Raw genomic sequence first — 26,446 nt, 5'->3', positions numbered from 1 at the left:
TCTTGTTTTTTTTTTTGTCAGATTTGCTAAGGGTTTATCATTATTGTTTATCCTTTCAAAGAGTCCACTCTGTTTTTTTTTTTTTGTTTTTGTTTCTATTTCATTAATTTCTGCCTTAATCTATATTGTTTCTTCCTGGCTACTATTTTTTTTTCTTCAAGGTAGGGTCTTACTTTAGCTCAGGCTGATCTGGAATTCACTCTGTAGTCTCAGGGTGGCCTTGAACTCATGGTGATTCTCCTACCTCTGCCTCCCAAGTGCTAGGATTAAAGGTGCGCACCATCATACCCAGCCCTGTCTACTAATTTTTACTTTGTCTTGTTCTTCTTTTTCCAAGGCTTTGAGGTGAAGCATTAAGTTGTTTACTTGTGAACTTTCTTATATTATAATATAGGCACTTAAAGTTATAAATCCCCTTGTCAGACTTTCATTGTGTCTCATAGGTTTTGGTGTATTGTTTTATCATTATCATTTGATTCAATCAAATTTCTGATTTTTTTCTTTATTTCTTTAGTGACTTATTCATCTTTCAGTAGTGTACTGCTTAGTTTCCATGATTTTGTGTATTCTTTATGGTTTTTCTTGCTGTTGGTTCATAGTTTAATCCCATTGTGATCTGATAGAGTACAAGGAATTATTTTAATTTTCCTGTATTTGTTAATATTTGCTTTGTGTCCCAATATATGATCCATTTTAGAGAATGTTCCATATGCTACTGAAAAGCATTTGGATGGAATGTTCTGTAGATATGTTAAGTCCATTTGTTCTATGACATCATTTAATCCAGGTGTCTCTTCTTAATTTTTGGTGGCATGACCTGTGAATTGATGAGAGTGAGGTACTGAAGTCACTCACTAGAATTGTGCTTGGTGTTACCTGTGTTCTTAAGTCTACTAGTGTTTCATTTAATTAAAGTGGGAGCCCCCATGTTAGGTGCATATGTTTTTATTTGCAATAGCCTCCTGTTGAATTGTTATTTTGATCAATATAAAGTGATTTTCTTTATCTTTCCTAACTAAAGTTGGTTTGAAATTTATCCTGTCAGATACTAGGATAGCAACACCTGCTTGTTTCCTAGGCCCATTTTCTTGAAATACCATTTTTCATTCTTTCACCCTAAGATAGTATCTATCTTTTATGGAGAGGTGAGTTTCTTGGAGGCAACAAAGAGAAGGATCCTGCCTTTTAATCCAGTCTGCAAACCTGTGTCTTTTGGTTGGGGCATGGAGGCCACTGATATTAAGAGTTATTATTGAAATGTGTATATTTAGTCTTGTCATTCTTCTTGCTTTGTAGTGCTACTTGTTTTTCCTTTACTCTGTTGTAGTAACTATTATTTGAATATGTTTTTTTTTCCTGCTTTCTCATATATGTGCTTTTCCTTCTCTTCATTGTGAAAGATCCCTTTAAGTATTTTCTGTAGAGCTGGCATAGTGATAATATATTCCTTTAGCCATTTTCTGTTTTGGAGTGTCCTTATTTCTCCATCAATTAGGATTGATAGCTTTGCTGAATATAGTAATCTTGGTTGACAGTTATTATCTTTCAGAAGAACTTGGAATACTTCATTCCAAACCCTTCTGGCTTTTAAAGTTTGTGTTTAGTAATCTGCTGTTATTCTGGTGGGTTTTCCTTCGTAGGTTACTTGATACTTCTGTCTTACTGTTTTCAATATATTTTCTTCAGTTTGTGTGTTTAGTAGTTTAATTATAATATGGTGAGGACAGGTTCTTTCTTGGTTTTGTCTGTTTGGTGTTCTAAATGCTTCATGTATCTGCATTGAAATATCTTTCCCTATGTGGGGGTATTTTCTTTTGTGATTTTGTTGAAAATACCTACTATGCCTTTGGAGTGAAATCTTCTCCTTCTATGATACCCTGAATTCTTACGTTTGATCTCTTCATAGAGTCTTGAATGTCATGAAATTCCCATCCATACCTTTCTAAATCTCTCTCTTTTTTTTAATTTAATTTATTAGTTTTCTTTTCAGTAAATACAGGCAGTTTGGTACCATTATTTAGGCTCATCTATGATCTACCCCCTCCCATTAGACCCTCCTTGTTAATGAAAATGGGTCTTGCATTGTGGAGTTAGCCCCCAGTTATTGGTATAAATGTCTCTGCAAATCATGACCCAACATGTGACTCTGACATTCTTTCTGCCCCCTCTTCTGCAAAATTTCCTTGAGCCATGTTGGGTTCATTTTTGGTCTGCTTCAGTGCTGAGGTGTTGGGGGCCTCTGAGGCTCTGGCTCTCTGATTTGGTAGGAGTTGATTTTTCTCTGCATTGATCTCCTTCCCCTTGTGCTGGTATCCGGTTCACAGGAAAACATCACCCTTGCTTATTTTGCCAGTTGTCCTTAGTTTCAGTTGGGCCCCTTTTGAGGTATGTTGGGGCAGCTCTCTTCTTAGGATCTGCATCTATCTGGAAAAGAGAAGCAGATTCTCCAACGGAGAGTAAGGTAGCACCCGGAAAATTGAGATAACACTTACTTTTTTGATAGACAGTATGATAGGTTTAGGCCCTCTTATACCCCGTGATTGATGGTAGCTTGATATTGTAGAGTGGGCTTGTGTTTGGGTATGGTTCTGACTAGTTTCCTAGCTCTAGCTATGGGTCTAGTACCACTGAGTGGATCAGTTAGCCAAATCAAGAGCAATTGATTCCTCACCATGGCTGTGTACCACTATTGCACTTGTGTGGGCATCACATCCGGTTATTTGTTGCTAATTAGGTTAAACAATGTGTTGCTTGGACAGATCTTGGTCATTTCCCCCAGTCGCCTATGTAGCGCCTTCTGGCACTAGACACAGTGACTGTTCTAAATCTCTGAGTTGGACTGTTCATCCTTGTCTTCTAGTTTATATGCTCTGTCCTCTCCTTGCTCCATTCTATTGGTGAGGCTTTCTACAGGGGGTTTTATTTGATTTACTGTGTTTTTCATTTTTTTTTAAATATTTTTAAAAATTATTTATTTATTTATTTGAGAACGACAGACACAGAGAGAAAGACAGATAGAGGGAGAGAGAGAGAATGGGCGCGCCAGGACTTCCAGCCTCTGCAAACGAACTCCAGACGCGTGCGCCCCCTTGTGCATCTGGCTAACGTGGGACCTGGGGAACCGAACCTCGAACCGGGGTCCTTAGGCTTCACAGGCAAGCGCTTAACCGCCAAGCTATCTCTCCAGCCCCTGTTTTTCATTTTTTATGTTTCTGATTGGTATTTCTTTAGTATTTCCATTTCCTTACTCATGTCTTGTATTGACCTCCTTACTCCATTAAGATGGGGTCCTGTGTTCTCTCAGGATTCCTTCAGGAGTTTGTTTTCTTGATTTCTTTGAACATACTTATAATCATTCTTTTGAATATTTGTCAGGCATTTCATCTAAATCAGTCTCACTGGAGGTAATCTGATAGTTATATAATTTTCAGTGGAATTATATTGTCTTGATTTTTTTTGTGTTTGTTGTATCATAATGTAGAGATTTTTGCATCTTGAGTTAATTTGATGCTTGGTTATTTGATTATCGGCTGTATCCTTAGACATGCAAATCAGAAGTTATACATCTTCAGGATGGGCATCTCAGGTGCCAGGTTCAGCTCTTATATTTACTTCCAGAGTAACAGCAGAAGTGACTGTATATGTTGGATTTACCTGCTATTCAGATATCCTAGTAGGCTGTGTGGACCAAAATGCAGGTGAATTCTACTTATTTATTTATTTATTTATTTTTGTTTTTTTGAGGTAGGGTGTTACTCTAGCCCAGGATGACCTGGAATTCACTATGTAGTCTCAGGGTGGCCTTGAATGCTTGGTGATCCTCCTACCTCTGCCTCCCAAGGCTGGGATTAAAGGTGTGAGCCACCACACCCAGCTTCAGGTGAACTCTAAAATCCAACTGAGCAATATATACTCTCAATCAAAATCAGCACAGAGAGTTTATGCAAGAATGGGATTAAAACAGATAATCTAAGAAAGCCAAAATCCCTAAGGGTGTTGACTCACCCCCTTGTTGACTGAAATTCTTTGTCTGTAATGGGCTCCAGGTCAGCCTAGGCCTGTGAGAATCTTACCTCAAGAAAGACAGAAGAAAAAGACTAAAAAGGCACTCTAAAGCAGGAAATATCAAAAACAACAAAAGTCAACCCCCAAACACAGTTTATTTAAGAATGGCATGGCCAATCAAAGTACATCAACCTAATCTAACACATAACTTGCCCTGACAAGGAAGGTGCAATTAGCACTTCCAGGGCCTCTATACCTGGCTTTGGGGCAGGTGTTGACCTATTGTTAGTAGGTCCTATTATCTTTTGTGATGGTTTCTGGTTTCACCTATACTGAGTGCCTGCCTGGTTCCCTCTTTGTTGAGCTGTGGGCTTGTCTAGGCTGGTTTTGTCGCTGGATCAGCTGTTCTGATCAGCCTTACTGGATGCTGTGTGGCTGAGGGGTGTCTGTGATCTTTTCAGGATCTCCAGTGATCCCTGGTACTGGCGGCTGGGGGAGGGAAGGCTGGGAAGAGTGCCTGGAGTTGTTCTGGAGCTGCTCAGCTGGTTCCTGTTGACTCTCCTTCAGAAGCTACTCAGCTGTTCCTATCATTTTATCCTTCAGCGTTTCTTACTTTGTGAGTCTGGTGTGAGTGGAGAATCCCTTCATCATAGTTTTGCTCTTGCTGGTTTAGTCAGGTGAGTAGCTCGTCCCGGTAAACCACTGAAGTTGATTCTGGCTAGTTGTGTGGTTTCTAGAAGCTCTGGGCCTCTCCTGCTTCTCTGCTGGGGTTAATAATTCCTTATACACCTCCACTTTTTGGTAGAAGAGTGTATTGTGCCGTTTTTCTGTCCCCCCCCCCCCCCCAGATTGATTTGGATGGGCTGCTATGCTGCCATCTTAACAGAAAGTCTGTTGATGGGTTTTGGATTTTGAATATATATATATATATATATATATATATATATATATATATGTAAATTTAAAATATTTTAGGACTGGAGCAGTGACTTAGTGGTTAAGTGCTTGCCTGTGAAACCTAAGGATCCCGGTTCGAGGCTGGTCTTCCCTAGGACCCATGTAAGCCAGATGCACAAGGTGGCACATGCATCTGGAGTTTGTTTGCAGAGTCTGGAGACCCTGGCATGCTCCTTCTCACTATCTGCCTCTCTCTCTCTATTGCCCTCAAATAAATAAATACAATAATTTATTAATGTATTTATTTGAGAGAGAGAATGGGGTGCACCGGGGCCTCAAGACACTGCACATAAAGTGCAGAAACATGTGCATTTGGCTTTATGTGGATATTGGAGAATCAAACCTGGTCCTTAGGCTTTACAGGCAAGTGCCTTAACTGCTGAGCCATCTCTCCAGGCCTATTCTTATATTTTTGAATGTTAGCTTACTTTTGGTTAAATTTAAGACTCCCACATATGAAAATTAAAGCAATAATTTGAGGCTTTGATGATGCTATATTTAGCAGATGAGGTTTGTCTCTGGTAAGCAATGAAGCTGGTTTATAACTTGTTAACCTTTTTTTTGTTGTTGTTGTTGTTTTGTTTTGTTTTTCGAGGTAGAGTCTCACTCTGGTCCAGGCTGACTTAACTATGTAGTCTCAGGGTGGCCTTGAACTCATGGCGATCCTCCTACCTCTGTCTCCCGAGTGCTGGGATTAAAGGTGTGTGCCACCAGACCTGGCTGTATAACTTGTTAACCTTTATTCTAAATGTGTATCTAGTCAATAAGGGATTCCAATCAAAAGTATGGGCTTTCTATGTTCATCTCTCTTTTTTGACAGGACTGCAATCCAAGTTTGATCCCCTAGACCTGTGCCACTGTTATAAACTATGCGAACTCTTCAGCTTCTGAGCTGAATTTCTAAGTTTAGCCACTTTTAGCTATGTTTTTTTTTCTCTCTATTTCTTCAAGGAGAAAAGCATTGACAAGTATTATAATTACTACCTTAGATTTCTCTTCTCTCTGGCATCTTGGGCTATCAAACTTGTACTATTTTGACAGTTCTTTGTGTCTCAAAATTTTTCTTTTGAATTTATTTATTTGAGAGATTGAGAGAGAATGGATGCTCCAGGGCGTCTAGCCACTACAAAGGAACTCCAGATGCATGCACCACCCTGTGCATCTGGCTTACATGGGTTCTAGGGAAGTGATCTTGGGTTCTTAAGATCTGTAGGCAAGTGCCTTAACCACTAATCCATCTCTGGAGAGTGCTTGTAAAGTAGTCTCACAGTAGATTTGCCAAATCAATCACGTTATAAAAACAATACCAGATTACTAGTATTTTGAAGACACAATGTGTGACTTGTACCTTGCTTTTTCTCTACCAGCACACAGCATATATGGCAAAATACTGGCACCCAATAAATGATAAACTCTATTTTTGAGTAAGTGAATGAATGGTTTGCCTGACAACAGTGCAGAAATAGAGCAATGTTTTGTGTGGTATTATCCAAAGTCTATGAGGGATATTGAAAAGCTTTTTGTTTTAAGTCATGGATTCTCATCTGTTCTCTATAATTATGTGTATTTCTCTTTTTATAAACTTTTAAAAAATAGTCAGTGAATGCCATTGAGTAAGAAAAGAATGAAATGGTAAGCCAAAGAACATTTAATACTTTTATAGTTTCATGGTTAAAGGTGGTGCTTAAAATTTTTAGATAAGAACATATCTAATTGGAGCTAATGATATTCAGCTCTTGGGAAAATTCTGGTGGCTCATCTCCATACTGTAGATATAAGTGGCAGCTGTGAAGCGTGATTTTCACAGTAGCCTGGGCTTTGGGACTTTTATTTGTAGGCTTGTTCATTTCAGTTTGTCACATTGCTTTGAGGGCCAGGGAGGGCGAGGGCAGCTGCTTTGTCTTCAGTTACTCATTGACTCTCCTTTTCCTGCCTGTTGTGTGATGTGAGACAGTGCAGCAAGCATATTAGCACAATCTGAGGCTGTTTTTTTTTTTTTTTTAAGGTGTTTGGGAAAGCAATGACCCTTGTATGTTGCTATCTTTTTTTGCCTTAGAAATTGCCTGCATTCTACCTTCACTGATGAATGGCTTGCAGAGTCATCCCCGGAAATCGTTCTACACCGTTGGCGAGAAGGTGACACTTTCTTGTCCAGAAGGCATGTCCTTAGAGGGTCCTTCAGCATTTCTTTGTGGCTCCAGCCTTAAATGGAGTCCTGACATGGAGACTGCCCAGTGTGTGCAGAAAGGTGAGAGCTTTCTGGTTCTCTTCAAGGTCACCTGTGCTCAGCAGGTGAGAGCAGCTTCACGGCCTTGGGTCACTGTGCATCATTCTCTCCATCCTGCATCCAGGAGAAGTAGGCTAGCACGTAGACCATGAAACAGTGATTTATGTGGCACAATAGAGTCATGAAATGTGGGGACAGTTAAGGATGGCCTTGGTTATAATGAAACATTGACCTTAAGTACTCCATGTGAAGGAGTAGCTTTATGTAGGTTAGAGTGCCAAGAAAACGAAGAGTCTTTAATAGCTGGCTTTTTGTTTGCTACTGATTTATTGTGGAACATGGTTTAAGATAATAACTTTCAAAAATTCTATGCTTTATTTCTGGACTCCCAGAGTTTACTGATGTTATTGAAAGTGAAAATTTATAAAGCAATTACATTTAACTTTGCAGAGTAGATATTATGAGAAGAAAAGAAACATGGTTTGCCAAGTTTTTAGTAGTAGAAACTCAACCATCCAGTATCTTAAACACCAGGCAAATTAAAATATTCTTGAGAGCTTGATTAGAAGTTCTAGCAGGGGAGCTCAGCTACTGTGTATCCTCAACAGAAGACCAGTCCTCATTTATCTGTGAAAGACTGTCTTCTACACACACCAGACATGCAGCTTTGGGAGCTGCAATGGCAATGTGAGAGGAAGGGAACAGCTGCCTAGCAATCCTCATTAGCCGAATCAACCCTGGAAATTAATGGGTGACAGATATCACAGCTAGATCACTCTCACACCCAAATGTCCCTTGAAGAACCCAGATAGGGTCTGCGCATGTAGCTCCATTGGTAGACTGCTTGCCTTGAATGTGGGAAGCCAGCATCCAGGAAGCAGAGCTAGGAGGATCCAGTGAGTTCCAGGTCAGCCTGGGACTATAGAGTGAGTTCCAGGTCAGCCTGGGCTTGAGTGAGACCTTACCCTGAAGAAACAAACAAAAACAAACAAACAAACAAACAAATGAGATGAAACTAGAAACTAGAAAGGCTATAGGTGGGAGAGAAAGATGTACAGCAGGAGGGAGGATGGTAGAAGAGAGAGTAATGAAGGTTGTTAACATGGGTAAAGTACTAGGATTTACATGCATAAAATGTCATAATGAATCCCGTTATTTATACTAATCACAAAGTAAAAGCATTTTATTTTGAATAATTTTAGATTTAAGAGACTTTGCAAATATAGTTTCCATGTCCCCTTCACTTTCCTTTCCTTTTGCATGCATTGACATAATGTAATTAAAGAAAGCTAAGGAACTTCCTGGTGTGGTGGTGCATGCATGATCCCAGCACTTGACATACTAAGGCAGGAGGAGCTCAAGTTCATTGCCAGAATGGGCTAGACAGTAAGACCCTGTGTCAAAATGCAAAGAAGGTGGGCATGGAGAGATGGCTTAGCAGTTAAGGCACTGGCCTGTGAAGACTAAGGACCCAGGTTCCAATTCCCCAGGACCTACGTAAGCCGGATACACAAGGTGGCACATAAGTCTGGGCATTTGCAGTGGCTAGTAGCCCTGGTGTGTCCATTCTTTCTCTCTCTCTGCCTCTTTCTCACCCTCAAATAAATGAATAAATAATATTTTTAAGAAAAGCCAAGAAGGGCTAGGAAGATGGTTCAGTGGTTAATGATGCTTATTTGCAAAGCCTGTCAGCCTAAGTTCACTTTCTAAGCCATGCCCTCTCCCTTATACACACAGCCAGACACAAAAAGTGGTGCGAGCATCTCACATTTCTTTGCAGTGGTAAGAGGCTCTGGTGTACATGTGCAAGCGTGTGCACACACACACGTGTGTAAGTAAACTTTTTTTTTTTTTTGGTTTTTTGAGTTAGGGTTTCACTTTAGCCCAGGCTGACCTGGAATTCACTCTGTAGTCTCAGGGTGGCCTCGAACTCATGGCAATCCTCCTACCTCTGCCTCCCGAGTGCTGGGATTAAAGGTGTGTGCCACCACGCCTGGATCTAAACAGTTTTAAAGAACTAAGAAAGTACTGCTCACCAGACTATATTCTTTATTCAGATATCATGTATTTTCCTTAGGGTTCTGTGATGTTCTAAGTTGCAGCTAAGCTTCTGCCTTGTATTTTGGGTGATGCTGTTTCAAACTGAATAATATAGAGAATGAGAGAGTGTGTGTGTGTTATTGAAATTCCTCACCATGGAAGGCATGCTTCATATTCCTGCCAATTTTATGAATTTTTTATAAGATTATACTGTCTCTTTTAAATCTTTCACACTTTTCAAAGTAAGGAAGTATTCTACAATTTTTACATTCATAAAGCTATACTTATTACGTATTAAATCAGTTTTATGTTTCAAAGTGTATGCTAATGATTTCCATCACAATGAAGCTGATAGAAGGAGGGGAAAATGAGTGCATTTTAGAATGTTCATATCACAGTCTATCATAGTCAAGACAATGGATTATATCAGCTGGACTCAGATGCTTTCTGTGTTAGTTATTTCCTCACTGATATGAAACAATACCTGACCAGAAGCAAATTAGGGAAGGAAAAGAATTTATTTTGTAAGGTAAAGTTCACTGTGGCAGGGAAGGCATGGCAGGAGCAGGAAGCCTGCATTACATCTTTACACCAGCAGTCAGGCAGGAGAGAGAGAGAGAAAGAGAGAAAGAGAAAGAAAGAGAGAAAGAGAAAGAAAGAGAGAAAGAGTGCACAAATGGGGCCTGTCTATAATCCCTCAAGACTTGGTCCCACTCCCCCCACCCATCTGTGAAAATTCAAGAAGTCTGTACCTCCCAAAGGTTTATCAATCTTTCAAACAGCTGGGGACCAAGTGTTCAAACACATTAGCCTATGAGGGAAGTTTTACATTCAAGCCATTACATATCCCATCAAAACTCAAATAATAGTTTTCTTTCCTAAAAAAACCTCATTTATAGAAAGCACAAAGTAATGTGGAGAATTTTATTAATATAACTATTTCCTAGCATTGGCATGCTGTTGAGTGAAGATGACTTGGAACTTTACTTGTGATAGGTTATAGATCTCCTTGAAGAGAATGCTGTAGTGTAATCTCTACCCCCCTGTCCCCAAGGTAGGGTCTCACTCTGGCTCAGGCTGACCTGGAATTCACTATGTAGTCTCAGGGTAGCCTTGAACTCATGGCGATCCTCCTACCTCTGCCTCCTCAGTGCTGGGATTAAAGGTGTGTGCCACCACACCTGGCTTTGCTGTAGTATAATCTTATCACAACTTTTTGTCCCGTGATAAGCTCAGTGGGAAACATGCAATACAAATCACACACAGTTTGTAGCCTTTACCTTCTTCAAAGGGAGCATGATTTACTAGCCTTGGATTCAGACAATGTGGATTTAATCCCACTCGGACAGATTTGTATATTTGTGAACTGGCACTCATTTCCAAATTTTTCTGATCCTTAGATTTTTCAGCTCTTAAATGGGCATTTGCTAGTAAGGATTAACTATCACAATATATAAATATGCATGACCAATTGCAAATGCTTAATAAATGGGTAAATAGTTGTAACAATACCTTTATTTTGTTGTGAAGAAATGCTCCATCGTTTACTGATTGCATCTCCCTGTGCTGTGCTTTTAGACGTTCCTTTATCACCAGCAGTGCCTGTATGTCAGCGCTGGGAGAAATTACAGAATTCAAGATGTGTTTGTAAAATGCCCTATGAATGTGGGTAAGTTCTGTCTTTGATCACCTCTCTGTTTTATTCTATCCAAGGCAGACAGAACAGCCCCTTAGATATCCTAGTGTCTGTTGAATTGAAGGTGTAGCTTCCTCAGAGTTAAGGACTTCCTCACTTTGGTCTGACCCAATTGCTGTCTTTGGCTGACAGCCATGGCGTTACGTAGGATTCTAATCTGGCTGGGGAGAAAAGCTGAAGGCGTCCTTGAGCAATGGGTATTCTACATACAAAGTGGAGCAGAATGACAAAACGGTACCTGAGAATTTAGGTATCAGAAGATTAAACTGAAATTCCCTTCAGACACAAACATTTACATGAAAAGAATAGCTACCTTTCTGATTCTTGGCACACCTTCCCTAGAGCTGCATTGTAACACTGCTACCAACTTCACATCTGTTCTTGTAGGAGGATATCTGTTACCAGCTTCACATCTGTTCTTGTGGGAGGATATCCATTAGCAACTTCAGATGTCTTCTTGCAGGAGGATATCTGAAGTAGCTATTAGATGTCGGTATCATGATCCCAGTAGGGGACAGGTATTGTAACTCAATCAGGACAAGAAACACTTCACTAGTATGACACTTTACAAAAGTGTAGGCATAGTAAAGGAAACAACAGCTTGCCCATATATCCACATCCACTCTTGAAAGTGGGGATAGGAGCATTATGAGACTTAGAGACCGAGAGGGCTATGTGAGGATGGCTGCTGAGGAAGAGCTGACTTTCCTTATAGGGTTTTCTGAGATCCCACAGGAGTGATCCAGGGGCATAGGTCCTCCATTTCACTGTGCCCTACTAAAATCTCCTACCAGCGCTCCTCACTGATCCAAGCCTCTCTAAAGATAGAGGACAAGGGTATCCTGATAGCATCCTTCCATGCCTACCTCCCAGAAACATGGCGAGAAGGGAGAGAGGTGGGGGGAGTGTGTTCTGAGAAGAAATAAAAGATAATCCAACTTTTGAGCTTATGTGTGTTCCATCTTTAAGAATCAAAACAGGGCCTGGAGAGATGGGTCAGTACATAAAGCACTTGCCATGCAAACTTGAGTAGGTGAGTTGGGTCCCCAGAATCGTAAAAAGCTGGAGATGCCGTAATGTGAGCATCTTTTTTTCCAGGGCATCTTGGGCAAGAAGTCAGGTAGAGCCAGGAGAGTTGTCTGGAGGCTTATAAGTCAGACAGCTTAGAGAACACAGGATGAACAACAGAGACCCTGCCTCAGGTAAGGTGGCAGGCAGGGACTGACATTTTCAGTTGTCTTATCACCTCCACATGGGCAGTGTGGCACACACACATGGCTGCACACACACACACACACACACACACACACACACACACACACACACCAAAAAAGAAGTAAGTTATTGAGTAATTTCTTTGTTTGCAATTGTTATGGTCATCAAAACTACATCCAACTTCATAATCCTGTAGAGCAGGTGATGGTGATTTTGAATCCTAACTCCTGGTCTGCAGAAAATAAATAACCAGTGTAAATAGAAGTCATGGTCAGCCCAGGTAATGCTTTTTTAAAAAAATTGTTTTATTTATTTATTTTTTATTTGGTAAAGAGGCAGATAGAGAAAGAGTAGACATGCAAGGGCCTCTAGATACTGCAGATGAACTCCAGATGCATGCACTACCTTGCACATCTGGCTTACATGGCTACTGGGGAATTGAACATGGATCCTTAGGCTTCACAGGCAAGCACGTTAACTACTAAGCCATCTCTCCAGGCCAGCCCAGGTAATTCTGATTCTTGTGTTCCCAACTCTGCTGATGCTCTTTCTTAGTCATTATTTGCTTTGAATCACTTTCCTCTGTCATTGGCTTAACTTCTCCAGCTCTTTTTTACTATATCTTGAAGCTGTCCTTTTATAGGCATTACATGAGTTTTAATATCATTTCACAGTGTTGGGTCCTGATAATACATGACACATGAAATATGTGCTCTTGCAGTTCTGAACAGTTCTACTGAAAATTTAATAGAGCAAAAGATGTCCACAAAACAAAACTTGTTATATAAATAATTCCAGGTAAATTTAACTATTGGCCAAAGACAAAAATATTAGAGCTAAATAAAATAAGAGAATTTAAAGTCTTTCTGACACCATCTGGCATGTAAAAATGCTTTATTGTCTAATTATTTACTTACAGTTCTCAGAAATGGAGGGTTTTGGAGAGTATTGGGTTGAGAGGGCCTCATGTGTCTGAGGCTGGCCTCAAACTCGCTTTGCAAGTAAGGCTGGCTTTGAACTACTGATCCTCCACTCTCTGCCTTGCAAGTGCTGGGATTATAGGTGTATGCTACCATTCCTGGTTTATGGAGGATGGATGTGTGGGTGTGTGTGCCACTTGTAAATAGCTACCGTCTGCTATTTTAGTACTAATGCTTAAGACAAATGTAGCCTATTTGGTAGAAACATTGCTAAAGTACTTTGTAAACAGAAACTTTTGAAAAGAGCATTAAGAAACAGTTTCATTTTCACTTGATTATTCAAGATTGTTAATTAGTGGGCAGTGCTGATTTATGAACTCCCATGGCTGCTACACTAGAGCCGTGGTTTCTCTTTGAGTGTTTGATTTTGCTGCTCTTCTATCTCCTTAGTGATCTGCAGTTGCCAGCAGACTTCACCTCATCTGGTTTTCTGTATCTGGTCTGTCCTGGAGGAGATAAATCAGCATGGGGTATCTAGCCTTATAAAATCTATGGACTCACAGAATAAAAATTCTTTTTGGAAATTTTAGGAATTTGGTTACTAGGGATGAAAGGGATTTAAGTTAATGTTCTCTATTTTATTGCTGCTGTTAAGATTGGGCATCATTTTCCCCTTCTCTTCCTGTGCTCTTAACGAAAAAAAAAACAAAACCTCTTATAAGTAATGTAATTAAAACATTCTTTTTCAGATCTTCCTTGGACGTTTGTGCTCGAGATGAGAGAAGCAAAAGGACTCTGTCTCTGACAGTTTGCAAGATGCATGTTCTTCAGTGTCAGGGTAGGAATTACACTCTTTTGGATAAGGGCAGCTGCACGTTGTCTGCCTCTGCTGAGAAGGCTTGTGGTGCCTGTCCACTGTGGCAAAAATGTGACGGTAAGGAGTAGGTCTTTATAACAGTCATAGTGCTACAGTAATAATACTGAGCCTTCAAGAGAGGTTGTTTCTAGTTTAGCAGTGGATCAAAGCAGATACCTTAGGATGCCAAAGCTTCAGACTGGTTTAAGAGTAAACTACTCCACAGCTTCCCTTCTTGATGAGGGGTGAGTACCGTGTGCTTACCAGGACATAACAACAATAATTCTTATCCCACCTGAAGATTTTTGCTCTGTTTGTATTATCCATGTTGAATATACTATTTTTCCTAAGCACGGTCTCACTGTAGGCTAAGCTTCCCTGGACCTCACTCTGTAGTCCAGGATGGCATTGAACTCATTGTGATCATTGTACTTTAGCCTCCCAAGTGCTGAGATTATAGGTAATTAATTATATACATATAATATATCATAGGTAATTAACTATAAATACTTATAAACTGACTCATGAAAAATAAATTTCTAAAATTAGAACCTTAATATTGCATACTTAAAAAGAAATATCACTAATCATATGTATAAGGTATCCTTAAAAATATATATGGAAAAAAATCAAAGTTGAAGATTTGAACAAGATGCTGCACAGAAATTGACAATGATCTCTGGAGTTTAAAAAAATCTTATTATTTATTTTTAGTTTTAATTTTATTTTTTTATTTGAGAGCGACAGACAGAGAGAGAAAGAGGCAGATAGAGAGGGAGAATGGGTGCAACAGGGCCTCCAGCCACTGAAAACGAACTTCAGATGCATGCGCCACCTTGCCCATCTGGCTAACATGGGTACTGGGGAATTGAGCCTCAAACCAGGGTCCTTAGGCTTCACAGGCAAGTGCTTAACTGCCAAGCCCTCTCTCCAGCCCTTATTTATTTATTTTTATTTATGAGAGAGAGAGAGAGGCAGAGAGAGAGAGACAGAGGGAGAGAGGCCGATAGAGAGACAATTAGTGCCACTGCAGACAAACTCCAGATGCATGCTCCACCTTGTGTATGTGGCTTATGTGGGTCCTGGGAAATTGAACCTGGGTCCTTTGGCTTTGCAGGCAAGCACCTTAACTGCTAAGCCATCTCTCCAGCCCTGAATTTTTTTTTTAAAGGTATGGTCTCACTCTAGGCCAGGCTGGCCTGGAATTCACTATGTAGTCTCAGGCTGGCCTCAAACTCAGGGCGATCCTCCTAACTCTGCCTCCTGAGTGCTGTGATTACAGGCATGCACTACCGTGCCCCACTTTTCTTTTATTAAGTAGATGGACATATCGTGTGTTGGTACCATCATTTCCCTCCTCCCTGCCCCCATTCCACTGCGGCCCCTCCTCAATGAGGTTGCTGGTATTCACCACGGGGCTGTGGGTTATTTGTTGTGAGAGGAGCAGTCAGGCATGGTTGGGGGACAATGCTTCTGGATATTCTCTCCCGCCTGTGGCTCTTACCATCTTTCCACCCCTTTTTCTGCAAAATTCCTTGAGCTTTGGTGGGTGTGCTTTAAGTTTACTTTAGTATTGAACTCTCAGAAACTTCTAGCTTTCTGCTGTGGTATGTTTTGAGTATCCTCAGTGTCGCTTTGAGCACAGGCTGTCAGGCTCACTGTAGATGCCACACTATTGCTCAGCTCACCAGTTCCTCTGTGGTCTCACCTGGGCCCTAGCTGATGTGGGAGGAGTGACTCATCTAATGATGGGGAGTGAGCTATCTTTTCTTGTCTTGTTGGTATATTTTGGCTGTCCTTGTTTTTCACAGCCTTCTGTAAGAGAAAAACAAAAAAAAAAATTTTGGGTGAGTTAAGCACAGGTTAAAGGGGTAAGCAGTGTTAATTTAGAGAGATTTTGATGGGGGCAGCTCTCCTTTGGCCAAAGCCTAGTGGGAGCTTCTCACTGGAGTCTGTCACCCTGGTCTTCATAGGGTTCTGGCTTGGTTCCCAGTACCAGCTCTGGGTTCCTTTCTACTGAGCCAGCCTCTTACCTGTCACCTAGGCTGGGTGCCACTACCGCACAGGCGTGTATGCCACGTCAGGCTGGCTGCTATTGTATAGCAGTGTCCCCTGCTTGCTCACAGTGCTGTTGGCCATTTCCCCCCAGCAGCTCATGTAGCACTTTCCAGCACTCTATGGGCTAACCATCTGGCCACCAGCTTCCTTCCAGATGCCACTTGGATCCTTGGATGTTCTCTGTTGGCAGTATGCTGTGTCTCCGACAATAAGATCTTCCCTTTTACCTTAGTCAAGTTAGTTAAGTGTCTTGATAGAAACCTGTCTTGTATTGGGGACCTCATAAATCTCTGTGACCAACAGCTCAATGTGGCTTATATCCAATTCCTAGTACTTGGAGTTCTAAGATAGAACCAGTTGCTTTAGGATTAGGCTTTGTCCCACCCTCTCCAGAGCCCTTCTTACCAGAGGATGCCCCATACTCCTGTTGAGAGCTATATCTTTTAGTCTGTTGTCTAGAAGGAAGATTTCTATGACACCAATTCATTTTGGCTTAGTTTTGTGTATATCTCCCCCTGCCCTTCCATTTCTCTCCCCCAAACCCTTCCATCCCTATTATCTGTCCCTTGAGTTGCTTGCTGGGTATGCCTGAGACTCAAGCTGCTCCAGATTAGGAACCACATAAATGGGAGAACATGTGGCATTTGTCTTTCTGTGCTTGTATGAGTTCACTTAGTATGATCTGTTCCAAGCCTGTCTGTTTTCCTACAAATTTCATGATTTCATCTTTCCTTACTGCTGAGTAGAATTCAATTGTGTATATATACCATACTTAATTATTCATTCGTCAAATGATAGGCTTCTGAGTTAATTCTAATTCTTAGCTATTGAGAATAAAGCAGCAATAAACACTATAAACATAGTTGAGCGAACATCTCTGCAGTAAAGAGTGGAGCCTTTATGGATAGATGTCTAATAGAGGAATAGCTGGGTCAGTTGGTAGCTCCATTTTCACCTTCCCCCCGCCCCCCAGGAGTCTTCATATTGATTTCCATAGTGGTTGTAGAAGTTTGCACTCCTGTCAGCACTGAATGAGGGTTCCTCTTTCCTCACATCCTTGCCAACAATTATTGTTGATTGATTTTTTTTTTTAATGATTGCCATTCTTTCTGGAGTAAGGTGGAATCTCATAGTTGTTTTAATGTTTATATCCCTGATAGTTAAGTATGTCAGACATTTTTTAATGTCCGTATTGGCCAATTGAATTTCTCCCTTTGAGAATACTCTATTTAGTTCTCTGCCCCATTTTTTTGAGTGGATTATTTGATTTTTTTATTGCATAGTTTTTTAGCTCATTGTAGATTCTGGATATTAGGTCTCTCTCAGTGGTATAGCTGGTAAATATTTTCTTCCATTCTGTGGGTAGACTATTGACTCTGTTTATGGCATATTTGTCTCTACAAAAGCTTTTTAGTGTCTTGGCATTCTACTGGTTGAGTGATTGTTTAATTTCTTTGGCTCCTGGGATATTATTTGGGAAGTCTTTCCCCACTCTTATATTGTGGAGGTTTCTCCATATTTTTCTTATAGTCATTTAAGATTTTCAGGTCTTATTTGTTGAGTTCCGATTTCAGGTTGAGGTTTGATTTTCTTGATGCTTCTTAGAATTTGTTCTTGAATTTGATCATGTCTTTATTAGGCTTAATCCTCTGGTTATTGAGATCCTCTATTTGTTATCCAATTATTTTATCTCTCTTTTGAGATCTGTCTGGTTCTTCTCAATTACGTGAAGCCAAGTGATGACAGCTGTTGCTGCAATAGGTGGTTCTTTTGCTTTTTATTCATGTGGTTGTTGTTTTCTTGATGATTTGCTTCTAGTTCAGCCATCCACTTGGTCATGGTCTCATTGAGTTTATTTAATAAGCTTCGTGTGCTTTCATTTTGGGATTCTATTTCTGTTGACTCCTATATGGTTTCATTAGAGACTTCTATTATGGGATTAGGCAATCTTTGTGGAGATTTCTCAGTTTGTTGTCTTGCATTTTTTTTTTTTTTTTACATTGGGTTTACTTATGGTAAAAGTCTTGTTTTATTAAGGACCAATCAAATAGTGCCCTTTGCAGGGTCTTCAGTGAGTGTTGTGTTTTGGCCTTACTCTGGAGTGGGATTGGGTTACAGCCTCAGATGCACAGGTTGCACATGTGCCAGCAGCTCTGGATTTGTGGCTCATGCAAAAGAGCTGCATTTGAGCTCGAGAATCTCTCCAGCCTGTGATCATAGCCTGGCTTGCCTGTGGGGCTCAGGAGCAGCAGCACTTGCCCCTGTCCCCCTCTGTACTCAACTGAGAAGGTTGTGAAGGTTGCACTGGTGTCCCTTGGCTGGCACTTGATGGATATTCCTGTGCTCTCTGTCTATGACTGGTGTCGTGCCCCAGGCTGGGCACTGGTCAGTGGATGTGGGTGGTGACGGGGGAGGTGTTGATTGAGAACACTGAGTTCTGAGGGGACTGGGGCTGGATCGTGGGTCCATGGAGGTGACTGTGCACCAACCTGCAGAGGTGACTGGGGCCAGAATGCAGGAATGCAGAGGCAGTGGAGGCCAGAAAGTGTGTTTAGATTCACCAGAGGTGGTGGTGGGGAAGTATGGGGCTTTGCTCCTGAACTCTATGTGTCTACCTTATTCTGTCCCAGCATGTGCAACCCACTAACCCTAACCCTATCGGAGTGTGGAGGATGGCCAGTCACCCACCTGTCCTGCCTGCCTGAACTCAGCTGGTATGAGCTAGGAAGGCACTATCCCTCCTCAGTGTGAGAGGCTAGTATTGTTCCTGCAGTTGTGCCATAGCTGTGACAGAGACAGGGAAGAGACAGATTCCCAAATGTGTACCCCACTCCCACCCAGCGGGGCTCTGCTAGGACCTGCTAATGCTGGCGCTCCACAATTCCTGCCTGATTTCACCCCCAGAGCTCTCGTGTGGCTACAAGTCTGACATCTTTTGATCTCAGTTTTAAGGGAGTTTAGCAAGTATTAGACAGGTGTTGCAAGCATACTAGTGCCAAACTGATACTTCCTTTAAAAAGCAATCGGTAGTTTTTAAAGAGAATACAAAAAGTAGTTAACTTTTCTGAATTTGTGATTCAGGATTTTCTAAAGGCACATCCAAGTAGCACTTAAAAATGATCTTGAATACCATGAAGGACATGACGCATCTCCTGGAACCAAGCCTGTGCTGTGGGTTTCTTTATCTGTAAAACTGGAAGATGGATTGTGTGATCTTTGAGGTCTCTGCCAACTCTTTGCTCCTTCTCATTCCTGGACTTTGCCTGATGGCCACGTTTCTCCTGTTTTTAGGAGGATGATGACATATGTCCTGTCTAGTTCTGTCTGGCTGTTTGGTGGTCAGCATCAGTTCCTGGATGATATTGTTACTCCTTTTCTGGAGATACCTGGGTGGTGTGTTCTAGCCGTAGCCCTCTCGCACATTTCCTCGTCATCTGATTTTGTTTTTATAGGAGGTATAGCTCCTCTTCCTCCTTGCCTCTCTCTCTGTACATGTATGTGTGTGTGCCTGTGTGTGTGGTATGCATATGTATGTGGCGCTCACTGTACACATGCCTGTGGGTGGTTGGAAAGGATCATTGCATGCCCTGCTCCATCATTCTTCCATCTAGAGTCAGAATCTCTTACTGATGCCCAAACATGTGTGTGTGTGTGTGTGTGGGTGTGTGTGTGTGTGTATGTGGTGTGTGTGTGTGTGTGTGTGTGTCTGTGTTTGGTGACAGAGCCCTAGCAATTCTCCAGTCCCTGCTCCTCACAGGAGCAAGGTTGCAGACATGTGTGGCCATGACTCGCTGTTTATATGGATCCTGCAAATTGAACTTGAGTGATGTCTTTGGCCTCTTTGGGCCCCCATGCTTATACAGGAAGTGCTCTTAACACCTTAGCAATCTCTCCAGCTCAGAGGTAATGCTTTCTCTCTCAAAATAAGTTTAATTCTTTTCTTTCTATGTGTCTGAGCCTGACTCTCCACTCTCTGCTGAAGTTTTCTCATTTTGTTTTGTGGATGATTTATAGATCGCATTGATGGCAACAAGTATGATGAAACACCTGAAGAGTTGTTGACTGGGATAGAACAGCCTCATGTGGCTCTAACCTGTAGAAAGCCTGGCATTTATTTCAAAGCCCATTTATTCTGGGTAGAGCAAAATGGCTCAGTTTCCTGGTCCTACTGTTCTTCCAGGGGACAGTTTATTGTATTGCTGAAGATAGGAGTTCTCTAATCACTACATGATTACTATGGAGGTAGTGTGCTCTGGCATTCCTTCTTGTATGATTCACCGCTAAGCCTCTCGCACTTATTTTTTTTTTCTTTTCCAGCTCAGAGCAACAAATGTGTCTGCAGAGAAGCATCGGAGTGCCAGGAGGAAGGGTTCAGCATCTGTGTGGAAGTGAATGGCGAGGAACACACAATGTCCGAGTGTGAGGCAGGAACCCTGAGATGCAAGGGACAGAACGTCTCCATAATCGGCACGGAGCCCTGTGTTGCAGAAACCCTGAGGACTCCAGGCAGCCTTGAGCATCATGTTCACCGCACAGAGGGCATCTGGGGCTGAGTGAAAATAACGGTGTAACGAGGCACTCAGACTGCCTTCCCGCCGTTCTTTCCTTCTCCTTCCCCTTCAGTGTATGCTTCTCCCCCTGTGTTCAGCCACCTTGTAAACCCTTTCTTTTCAAGATCTGATTCTGCATACTTTCACTTCTTTTTCTTTGTTAAATGTATAAAGAATACTCATGAATTATTACATCAACTAATTGTGTGTTTTTGGAAAAAAATTTATGGGCTCACTTTTTTTGCCTATAAAATTACAGAACTGCACTACAGACATTTCCATACTCCATGCGTACCTGTGATTTTATTAAGTATGATTCATGTAGACCAGGGGCCAGAACGTCCTCTCTGAATTGATTAGGAAAGCAGAAAGAACACAATTTCCTCATTAGAGACGTTATCTTTCCACAGTGAAATCAAACACAAAAAGGATATGGGATGAAAAGAGACAGATACAATTATTTCTATCCTGAGTTGTAATGTCATGTTTCACCCTACTGAGTCAACCCCCCCACATAAAGATCTCTATCTTGTCAGGAGATTGAACCACTTAAATGTCAAAGCAGAATCCATCATTCTGTGGGCATAGGGCACTGTCTGCTTTCTTGTCTGAGAACAAATATGATTCAGCTTCCTGTTTTGCTTTTCAGTATGTATCAAAATTAAGACCTACAAAACATTCTATTTTTTTAAAAAAAGTATCATTAGTTTATGCACAAACTATTGAGTGATGCATTTATGAGAACAATCTTCCCTACTCTGGATGTACACCTAGATTTTTTTCCAGAAGTATACAATTTGAAGCATTGCCTTCTATTTATTTCTTATTCGTCTTTCATCACAATAAAAGTGGGCTTTAAAAAAAAGAAAAATATTGGCTTGAATAAAATTTAAAATGTGCTTTATATACAAATACTATCTGTATTTTTCTGAGGTTCATAAATATATTTCAAATAAGCTTTATGATGATAACGTTTAGAAAGCTCATTCAAGATAATGTTCTTTAGACTTTTTGATCCATTCGATAGTGTTTGATTTGGTTTTAGTAAATATTTCTGTGAAGAAAGGTTAATGTGTTCTTGCCTGAAATTTTATGTCTGATCCCAGTTTAGCCTTTTATATCAAAGTATCCCTTGAGGGTAGATGTAGATGTCCAATATGGAAGCAAATTTGAATTTATTGAAAATAATAATATTTAGAGATGTTAACTACACTTCTTGGAGGTTATTATGTGTTGAATTTATACCCTGGCCATTGGGATAGATTTGAAAATGTCAGGCCAGAGTGTGCACTCTGATATAAAGATCAAAACTAGGAATTCATTTGGAAGAAGCTATCTTAATATCTTTCCAATAGTATGTTCTATTTACTTAAACTAATATAGAATTGGATTTGTATTGATTATGAATGTTTAAAATCTGCAAATCCAAAATATGAATGGTTTGAAATCTATAACTTTTGAATGCTGGAATGATGCTACCAGTGGAAAATTTTACACCCGACCTCATGTAATAGGTTGTAGTTAAAAGACAGGGGCACTAAACATTGTATAAAATTACCTTCAGGCTACATACATAAAGTATATATCAAACAAATGAATTTTGTGTTTAGGTTTGGGTTCTATTTTCAAATATCTCACTATATATACATAAATACTATAAAACCCAAAGATATTTGAAATTGGAAAGTTATGATCTGAGCATTCTGAATATTAGACACTCTACCTGTAGCAAATTTAATGCCAAGAGATTTGAGAAGGAGATCGCAGCAGAATTATTAAAGGAGACATCAGTTTCATGAATCACTGTGAAGGAGGTTGAGAAGTAAATGTGGTTTTAGAGTGATACTATTTTTAGTTACTGTGTTTTGTTTCTTTCTTTTTGAAGATTTTCATACATCCCTATCTCAAAGTCAGACAAGAACATTCACAATTACCTATAGAAAGTAGAAGAAAAAAAGTCATTCATCATATTGAGTCTTTTAAAATTTCAAAATTTTCTCTATAAACAAGGCTATGAGGAAAACCCAGGGAACTATTCAAGTCCAAAAAATAAACTTCAAGAAGAATTGAATTGAGGGAATGTGAGGATCCCCTCTGCCTACCTCAGACCAGCCTTGGACCACGTGATGGCCACCTGGGCGAAGGCTGAAGCAGTACTGAGATTAAGGGCACCTGGAGCTGGGAGAAAACTGGTGGATTAGCTGTCACTAGTTCTAGGGGGCACCTGGGAGGAAGGCATACCTTCCATACCATTACTTATCATTGGCAGAGACACTGCAAGTTACTGAACAGAAAGGCTTCCTTGAAAGCCCTTGATGACACTGAGTATTGCCTAACTGCAACATTTTCTCACCCAGTTTCTATTAACTGGTCAACAGAGGTGTTACTCATTAATGCCCTGAGGTTTTCTGAAGCCCTCATTAACCTCTCACCCATGCATCTATTCACCTTGAAACACAGAGAGAGATCACACTGAGGTGTGGGAGGGTGTGGAGCAGGAAACAGCAAAAGCTGGGCACCTGGATCCATTGATGGAGGGATCTCCTGTCAGCTGGGAAGGTCATGCCGGGTTCAGCTTCATTAGAGAATTGCGAGCTCTTCTAATCATGGAGAGATGATCATGGTGTAGGTGTCAGACAGCTGCTTTGCCTAGCAGACCCCAAGATGGCTTATTATGTGTTCTACATACACCAGCCAATTTTCCTCTTAATTAAACAAAATAATCAATATATTTGGGCCCCATGGTTTGTTGTTTGTTCCATATTTTCTTTCTATTTCAACATGACTTTTCTCTTTTTTCTTTTGTCGATTCTCTTGCATTTTATGCAGGTTTGTGCTTATGTTGTCTTTAAGTTTGTTGTATCTAATTTGCACATTCATGTTGTGTGGTATTTCCTTGAAATGGTTCTCATTGGATGCTTCAACTATGGGACTAGGTATATTGATGGGGATATCTTGCCTTGGTTTCTCCTGTTACTGATGTTGGATGATTCTACCTGCAGACAAAGTCCCTTTGTCTTGCTGAGAATGTAGCAACACTGCATCTAGTGGAGGATACAGAGTAGGCTGGGCTTGAGATTCATCTGCTAATAGACACATGCCTGGACAGAAATATCACTGGGCCGAGGCTCCCTGGCTACCTGTCCAGTCTAGAGTCGGGGGAAGGATTGTGCTGATTGGGAGCTCACTGGGGGTGAGGGGGCAGGGACCCACTGGTTGGCAAGCAACCCACTTCTGGGGCCTGGGCCTGTTTTCAGCCTGGTGCTTTCCTTGTGGCTCCTTGGCTAGCAACTTACCCTCATCTCAGAGCTCAGTGAGCTGCCTGGAGTTTTCTGCTGACTGGTGATACTAACGTTCTTACATACAAACAATACGTAGGTATCAACCTTCTCGATTAGCTACTTGCCCATTATTGTAAAATATTTATGGGCTGGAGAGATGGCTTAGCGGTTAAGCACTTGCCTGTGAAGCCTAAGGACCCTGGTTCAAGGCTCAGTTCCCCAGGTCCCACGTTAGCCAGATGCACAAGTGGGTGCACACATGTGGAGTTCGTTTGCAGAGGCTGGAAGCCCTGGCGTGCCCATTTTCTCTCTCTTCTTTTATCTGTCTTTCTCTCTGTGTCTGTCACTCTCAAATAAATAAATAAAAAATTAAAAAAATATTTGTGATAGTCAGTTATAAAATCAAAAAGATTCGTTATGGTTTTTGGGCTCCATTCCAATGTTGACTGGCTCCATGGATTTGAATCTCTGGCAAGGGTGTTACCTCGTGGAAGCATATGTGGCAGAACAAAACACTTCAAGAGCTTAAACACAAAGAGAAGAGAGGAGAAGACTGGGATTGCACATTTTCCTTTCAGGATATGCCTCCAGTGCACTTTCCATCAGGCCCCACTTACTGAAGCACCAGCCTGGGAATCAAGCCTTTGTCACATGGATCTTTAGAAAACACTCACCCAAACCATAGCCACCACTATACACAGGTGGGTTATTTGTGAAGACAGTGTGAAAGCTAATGGATGATCATGATGTGATGTACTCGACGCGTCCTCTGAACACAGGATGAAGTGGATGTCCAGTCTCCTTACTGTTCTCTCACCCTCTGAAGTAGGAAGGTAGGTAATCACCTCCACAATGCTTGGAAGAAACTCCAAAGCAGACACAGTTTATAGGAGGAGTGGAATTTACTTTAGGCTTACAGGTCCAGGGCGAGTTCCATAGTGGCAGAAGAAGCTTTCACAGGTCCACACAGAGAGAAAAAGCACCACCAGCACCACAGAAACAACAGCAACAGACAGCCAAACAGCAGGGACCCAGGCAGAACTCTACATACCATAGGCTGGAAACAAATCAACTCCTGGTGACACCTTAGGGCTGGACCCCACGATCTGTCCACAGTGACACCTCTTCCAGTCAGGTGGCTGGGAATCCAAGTTACAGTTTTAATAAAACAATTGAGTCTACTGGGGGGACATCAACTCAAACTACCACAGAAGGGACAGACAAAAAATGGACAATAGAGGATGGGGGAGAGTGAAGGAGAGGAATTAGACGAACTGAACAACTATCTTAACCACGCTCCACTCCGCTGAGATTTTTCTTCAGTGATGGACTGGTTAAAGCGTGCTTGATACTTGTGTTGGAAACAGAGCAGCCACTTTCCCTCGAGAATACCAAGCTAGAAAGCAACCTCAGTAGGAGGCAATTTCCTTTAATATCTTAGAAACCAAAGAGGCATAAGCCTGCCTTTCAATTACAAGGTCTTTCAGGCAGTTTGTGCGTTTTGAGACAAGAACGCTGATGGCAAGATAGGAGTCCCTGCTGTGACAATGAAAGACCTGCCGTTTGTCTTTTTATTTATTCCTGTTGGGCTCCGAAGGCAGAGCTCTAGATTTATCCTCAAAGCATCAATTCCACAGAAAAACTTGCTTCCCTTGCCAAAGGTAGACAAGACCAGATGGAAAGGCTGTCTTTGTTTCTGAGGGCATGGGCTAGAAGTAAGAAGGTGGCCAGAAGAAGAAAGAATCTTTCATTCACAGGCAGAGGACAGTTTCCTACGAAGGGTCAATTTACGGAACTGCAGTGCTTCCCTATCACTTGTGACTTCCCTGCTTCATGTTGAGAGACTTGTTACTGAATCCCAATCATCTAGCGGCCTTAGATACATAATGAAGGAAGGAGTTTCCTGGAAAAATGAAGTTTATGTGAAGTATGCTTGAAGGTCTATTACTGAAGCTGATCAAGTGATCTGGGAACACTCAGAGATCATGAACATTTTTTTTTTTGTTGTTGTTCATTTTTATTTATTTATCTGAGAGTGACAGACAGAGTGAAAAAGGCAGATAGAGAGATAGAATGGGCACACCAGGGCCTCCAGCCACTGCAACCGAACTCCAGATGCATGTGCCCCCATGTGCATCTGGCTATGGTGGGTCTTGGGGAATTGAGCCTCGAACCTGGGCCCTCAGGCTTCACAGGCAAACGCTTAACTGCTAGGCCATCTCTTCAGCCGGAACATTTTTGGCAGTAGTGAAATAGGATTCCGCCATCAAAAAATTTCTTAAGAGAAAGTGCTTAACATGAAAGGGTCAGGCTTAGTTTATTATCAGATCATACATAACCTAACACATTATGATAATATTTAGTACGTGACCCAAACTGAGCTTAATGTCCAGAGTTCTAGGTATTCTCTGCCCAGATGATTCTGTCAGCAATCTTTGAAGCCAGGTTTGATATCAGATCATGATTAAACGGCTCATCAATCTCTTCTGGCCATACAGGGTTAATTATTGTTGATATGATAGTAAGCCATCCAAAGAATCCCAAGTTTCTTGTTGTAACTTTTTATTGTTAACCTCTGTACATGTAGACATTATCCCCTTTCCTCCTCCCAAGCCTCCCTGCTCCAATCCATTCTTCTTTC

General features: G+C 41.2%; 1 protein-coding gene across 2 annotated transcripts in view; it reads left to right on the top strand.

Annotated features, from left to right (window-relative positions):
* C7 (complement C7) overlaps nucleotides 1-21,405 on the top strand; it is a 91,497-nt gene extending 70,092 nt beyond the window's left edge. Inside the window, exons 15-18 of one of the 2 annotated variants that reach the window (XM_045132640.1) lie at nucleotides 7,019-7,210; nucleotides 10,808-10,898; nucleotides 13,810-13,898; nucleotides 20,292-21,405. In XM_045132640.1, the coding sequence (XP_044988575.1) occupies nucleotides 7,019-7,210; nucleotides 10,808-10,898; nucleotides 13,810-13,898; nucleotides 20,292-20,527 (608 nt within the window). In that variant the 3' untranslated portion in view covers nucleotides 20,528-21,405. Of the gene's footprint in view, nucleotides 1-7,018; nucleotides 7,211-10,807; nucleotides 10,899-13,809; nucleotides 13,995-20,291 lie in introns of both variants that reach the window. The other variant, XM_045132639.1, reaches the window with a different exon arrangement.
* Nucleotides 21,406-26,446: the final 5,041 nt, after the last annotated feature.

Source organism: Jaculus jaculus, chromosome 13 (assembly GCF_020740685.1).
Source record: "Jaculus jaculus isolate mJacJac1 chromosome 13, mJacJac1.mat.Y.cur, whole genome shotgun sequence".
In the NCBI taxonomy this organism is placed as follows: domain Eukaryota; kingdom Metazoa; phylum Chordata; class Mammalia; order Rodentia; family Dipodidae; genus Jaculus; species Jaculus jaculus.
Note: the sequence above shows the minus strand (reverse complement) of the source record. Positions and strands in the feature narration are given on the sequence as shown.